The 5,641-nt window shown below is 59.3% G+C and overlaps 1 protein-coding gene across 1 annotated transcript; it reads right to left on the bottom strand.

Moving 5' to 3' along the window:
- Positions 1 to 1,018: 1,018 nt before the first annotated feature.
- On the bottom strand, positions 1,019 to 4,101 carry LOC134170021 (hepatic lectin-like). Its single transcript, XM_062631064.1, has 6 exons — positions 4,034 to 4,101; positions 3,329 to 3,436; positions 2,824 to 2,898; positions 2,379 to 2,530; positions 1,879 to 1,991; positions 1,019 to 1,337 (listed from the first exon to the last, which is right to left on the bottom strand). The coding sequence occupies exons 1-6, from the start codon at positions 4,074 to 4,076 to the stop codon at positions 1,202 to 1,204; spliced, it is 627 nt and encodes a 208-aa protein (XP_062487048.1). The 5' UTR covers positions 4,077 to 4,101; the 3' UTR covers positions 1,019 to 1,201.
- Between the last annotated feature and the right edge of the window lie 1,540 nt (positions 4,102 to 5,641).

The raw sequence follows: 5,641 nt of genomic DNA, 5'->3' as shown, positions 1-5,641 counted from the left end.
GCCGCCCCCCGCCTCCCCCGGGAGCGCGCCTGAGCCGGGAGCGCGGCGGGGGCCCCATCGAGGTGGGACCCCCCCCCCCCCCCCTTTTCCCCTCTCCCGGTGCGATACCGACGGGTCCCCCCGAAAGGGGGGAGATGGGGTGGGGGGCTGCGCTCCGCCGCTCACCGCGGGGTTGCCGGGCTCTGTCGCGACAGCGGTGTCGCCAATAGGGCAAGCGGACGCGCGCCCTCCCGCCGTCGGGGCCGCCGTGGACCCGTTCGGCTCCCGGTGGGGACGGTCCCAGAGGGGCGGGGAGGGGGGGGAGAAGCGGAACCGGTCCGCGTCCTCCCCGCGGCTCCTCCAACGAATCCAGCGCCAGCATCGTCCGGGGACCAAGCGGGAACCGGGACCGAGCGGCGCGACCGGAGCTGGGTCCGATCGCACCTCGCCCTGGGCACCTTGCGCTCTGCGCACTCACTTGTGCACGGTACAGAGCCCATGGAGGAGCTCGAGGTGTCCCCGTCCGAGCCCCCCAGGTGGTGCTGTGGGGTCTCTGGAGGAAAGCAAAGCCCGTTTCCAGCCCCGTGTTCCCGGGGTCCCTGGGGCTCCACTTGGATCCCCTGTGCAGTGGCCGGGACTCGAGCCGGGCGGAGGTGGGGGGTACAGGGTAGTTCTTGGGGGTGCAGAGCTGCCCTGAGCACCAAACCCCTTCAGGAGCAGGAAGGGTCACGGCAGAGGCACCAAATCCTCATGGATGGAGCTCAGCTCTGCTCCATCCACGCCTCCCCTTCCCGGTGGTACCATGGGAGATGCTCCTGGGATGCACGGTGGGCAGCAAATCCCATATCCATCTAATCCTAAATCATGGAATGGTTTGGGTTGGGAAGGACCTTAAGATCGTCCAGTTCCAAACCCCGCCACTGGAGCATTGCACCCCATTTATCTCCAGCCTGCTCCTGGCATCTCTGACCTGCAGTGTTGCTCCATGCCTCCCGCTCCCCTCCCACAGCCCTTCATGCCTAGAAACAGAGAAGCTTCGTTAACCAGAGCAACGATTGTCCTTTATTAGGCTGAGCTCCCCATGGAGAGCCCAGATTCCTATGGATATCGCTTCGGACCATCCAAATCCATCCCTGCTCTTCCTCGGGACAGAGCAGAGAGCATAAGTTAAGAGGAGGAAGGAACGTTCGTGGCGCCAGAGCATCTCCATGAGCGGCTTTGCTCACTGGGGCACAGGCTTCTCGCAGATGTAGTAGCACTCGTAGGTGCAGTAGACATCGTTCCACTTCCCCGACACCCAGAGGTGGGCACAATCCTCATTGTTGCCGCTGTTATTGGGCTCTCCCTCCTTCCAAAACCTGGGCAGAGAAGGATCTGGTTGAGTGCGGGCAGATATGGGCTAAATCTGGCTGATTTCACGCGGTTTAGGTGCTCATTTCTGCCTCTGTTGCTGTGCTAGAGCGGGGCAGGGTGAAGCAGGAGCCATAGGAACCCCACTGGGGTGCTGGGCATAGGAACCCCATCGGGGTGATGGGCATAGGAACCCCCATCGGGGTGATGGGCATAGGAACTCCATTGTAGTGATGGGTATAGGAACCCTATTGGGGTGATGGGCATAGGAACCCCACCGGGGTGCTGGGCATAGGAACCCCATCGGGGTGATGGGCATAGGAATGCAATTGGGGTGCTGGGCATAGGAACCCCACCGGGGTGATGGGCATAGGAACCCCATCGGGGTGATGGGCATAGGAACTCCATTGTGGTGCTGGGCATAGGAACCCTATTGGGGTGATGGGCATAGGAACCCCATTGTGGTGCTACACATAGGAACCCCATCGGGGTGCTGGGCATAGGAACCCCATCGGGGTGCTGGGCACAGGCACCCAGGGCAGCACTCACGTGAAGGTGGTTTTGTAGTCTGTCCCGTCCACCCATTCCCATTCCCCTTCCGAGTTCTCATCCGTGAGCCCGATCCAGAAACGCTCATTCCTTGTCCTGAACATGACAAAATTCTGCAGCGGGGAGAGGGATCAGGAGGGAAAAGCGCCAGGAAAGGGCTCCTCCAGCCCGCACCCGGGGGAATTCTATGGAAGAAGTCTATGGAAGGGCTCAGAGAGGAGCTGGGGAGCTTCAGCTCTGCCCTTGGCTGTGGATTTAGGGGGTAAGGGGGTATCTACCCCGTGTACAGGATGCACAGGATGGGTGCCGCTGCTGGGTCTGAGCATCCCCAGCGCAGCCAAGCGGAGCCCCGGCTGCAGGCAGCGCAGGCTCTGCCTGCTCTCTGCTGGCTGCTGTAGGCGATGGCAGGGTCCAGGAGGGACACGGAAGGGGGCAGGATCCAGGAGGGACACGGAAGGGGGCAGGATCCCGGCCATTCCCGCTTGGAGCCGGCTCTTTACCTGCTTGGCGTAGCTGTCAACGACAGCGAGCTGCGAGCGCATCTCCTCGCACTGAGCCTTCGCTTTGTGCCAGCTCGTCCTGGTGAGGGAGAAGTAGTAGCATTTCCCACCAAAGTATTCCCATTCCCTGGATCCGGGTCCGCAGGGAAACACTTGGGGAAAGAAAGATGGGGAGGGAGAAGTCAGAGGGATGAGGGGGGGTGTCGGTCCCAACCCGGAGCTTGTTGGAGGCTGGATCGGCACAAAGGTGGCCGCCAGCATCCCAAAAGGCTTCAGTGACCTGGGAAAACCGGTTCCCTATGGGATAAGGAAGTGGTCGTGGCTGGCAAAGCAGCAAAGGCAGAGGGGGGCGATGCCCTGCAGCCCCTCAGGGAAGCGATGCGCCCCAGGGGCTCTCTGGGGAGGGAAAGCTGATGGGATGGGGCGGGGGGGAACCGGGACTTACAGAGGAAATCCCTGCCCGAAACGGTGTGGTTCTGCTGCGGGGGCAGCTCCTGGAGCTTCGAAGAAATGGCTGAAACTATGGGGAGAGAAGGATTGATGCTGGGTCAGGGCTCGGGTTGCGGCCAAGCAAGCACCTCACCCCCTCACAGCTAAAGGCGTGCTTCACCTCCCACAGAGCCCCAGGCTGGAAAGCATCCCACTGGATCGAATTGGGATGAAGGGATCTTAAAGCTCACCCAGTTCCAACACCCTGCCATGGGCAAGGACACCTTCCACTAGAGCAGGGTGCTCCAAGCCCCATCCAACGTGGCCTTAAGCCCTATCCAAGCCCTTCCAGCAGCCTATAGGGCTTGTAGCTTGGATGAGCCATAGTGCCATGGACATCAATGGTCACTACACAGGAGCTCCGTCCTGTGGGATTAGGACCTTTAGGAAGCACCCCCTTAGACCTCATGTATCCCTGGGTTCCATGTGCCCAATCCATCAGTTCCGAGGCGTTCCAGTACCTCTGGAGAGCGACACAGCGAAGAGGGTGAAGATGAGGAGGAAGGAGAGGGCCAGCAGCAAATAGACGGTGACGAAGGACTTCAGCTTCTGCCTGAAGAAGTTTCTGTCTTTAAAACAAAAGCATCGGGATGGCAAAGTATTCCCTTGGGATCAGCGGGACAGCTCCTCCGGCCCGTTTAGAGAAGGGTTAATAAATAACCTGCAGTGGTCAATGATCTGCTACAGAAGGCAAAGGGATGATCTTGAGCCATGGGGTTGGGGCTGGAATGTGGTCTGAAAGCCTCCTGGTGCCTCCTAACCCCCTTCTTAACAGGGAAATTGCTCCCCGAGTGACCATCCATGGTCTGGAATGTCTCTGCTGGCTGGAGCTGGCATCTGATGCCCGTATCGGAGGGGTTGAATGTGGGAAACGGGCTCCCACATTCCAGGCTTGGGAGCTCCATTTGGGAAAGGTGCAGGACACGGAACCCTCTCCGGTGTTGCTGGTTGGGCTCCACCAAGAGCCCTTCATGTGTGCAATGTCCCTTTCTCTCCTTTTCCATCTGAGCCTTTGCAAGGGGTGGGTCCCCATCCCAATCCATCCCACAAGGTGCCCAAGAGGAGGAGGAAAGAGGCCTTAGACCTTCCTCTTCCTCCTAAGCCATGTTGGTGATGGAAGCCCATGTTCCCTCCTCCTCCTCCTCCTCTTTGAGGCTGAAGCTTACCTTGAAAGACCTTCAGGTCCTCATGAAGATGCTCCTCCTCCATCCTGGTAAGCTCTGGTGGGGAGGAGGTGGGGCGGGGAGGGGGGGGATGAAGCTTAGGATGGAGGAAGCAGAAGCTCCTCAATCAGGCTCTTGCAGTGGAGAACCTGCAGCAGCTCCTGGGTGCTGAGCCCCAGGGTTATAATTTAACCAGGCTCTGTCCCATGGGCTTGTCCTCTCCCAGGAGCACCTTGGATTGTGGCCACTTCCAATGGAAGCGATGGGGACACGGGGACGGCTTGCTTGGAGCAGGGTCACTCTGCCCTCGGATAACCCAGCTTTAGGGGCTCCCTAAGGTCTCTTTCCATGTTGGTGGCCCTGGTGGGGTGCTGGGGGGGCTGTTCATGGCCTGGATTCACTGAGGCTCTCTGCAAGTCTTCCCATAGACTCATAGGATGGGTGGGAAGGGATCCCAAAGCTCATCCAGCTCCAACTCCTGGCACCTTCCACTGGAGCAGGGTGCTCCAAGCCCCATCCGATCCAGCCTTGAACAGGGATGGCTCATCCCAAACTTCTCCCTTCAACCCATCCCTGTGTCCCACCACCCTCATGGGGAAGAACATCCCAAGACCCCATCTCCACCTCCCCTCTGGCAGCTTAAAGCCATTCCCCCTTGTCCCGTTCCTTCACCCCTTGTCCTCGATTCCCAACATTTGCCCCCGGTCACCCCGGATTCCCAGCTCCCCTCCCGCTTCCCAACCTGAAAGGGCCACTTTGTGCCTTGGAAACCGGGAATTGCTGGGCTGTGCCGTTGTGTTCAGCGATGACGTGCTGGGAGATGATGGAAAACTGGCCAGTTGGGATTGCTGGATATTAAATCCCGTTGCCGGGAGCATCCCGCTGCAAGCATTGAGGGAGCGCTTTGGCTCCAGCTGTGCCTTGACTTGGCTTTATCCCGGGATTCATTCTCCCTTTGCTGTTTTCCCTCCTCGCTGCTCCCGGTTTTAATAACAGGAATCACTCCACTGGGAACCTCCAGGCCTGGGAGAAACATGGAGCTGGGGGTACTGAGCAAGATAAACAGGGAACGGGTGTTACTAAGCCAACAGCCTTGGGATGTGTTCCAAAGCAGAGCTGGGGGCATGTTCCCGTTGTTTGCTTGCCCCACAGCTCCAGAGGTTGGGAATGGGAGCAGGAAAGAAGCCAGGGCACAAAGACCTGCAGTTGGCAAGGGGCAGGGTGAGGGTTTCATCATGGTGGGGGGGTCACTGCCGTCGGGGCTGTGTGGAACCCAATGGCTCATTGCTGAAGCAGAGTGGAGGACAGGATGAAACCAGCCCAGGAAGCATCAGTCGGAAGCAGTTTGATTTAATAAACACAAGAAATCATCCAAAGCCCTCCCTGGTTGATGGGATAACCTCGGAATGGGAACGTCGCAGCGTTCCATGGCAGCGGACACCGCAGGGAGGACGATGACAACAGAAGGCGAGGGGGAAACGTGGCTGTCGGTGATGCCCAAGAGCACTGGGCAAACAGGACCTCAGGACCACGTACCCAGGAAGCCCCCATGCATAAAGGCTTCCCAAGGAGTAACCTGAAGAGCGGAATTCCAAGGGAAGTCCAAGCAAG

The sequence above is a fragment of the Pezoporus occidentalis genome, unplaced genomic scaffold (genome assembly GCF_034315485.1).
Source record: "Pezoporus occidentalis ecotype Australia unplaced genomic scaffold, CSIRO_AGI_Poc_V1 ctg366, whole genome shotgun sequence".
Classification (NCBI taxonomy): Eukaryota; Metazoa; Chordata; class Aves; order Psittaciformes; family Psittacidae; genus Pezoporus; species Pezoporus occidentalis.
This window is presented reverse-complemented; position numbering and strand designations above follow the sequence as displayed.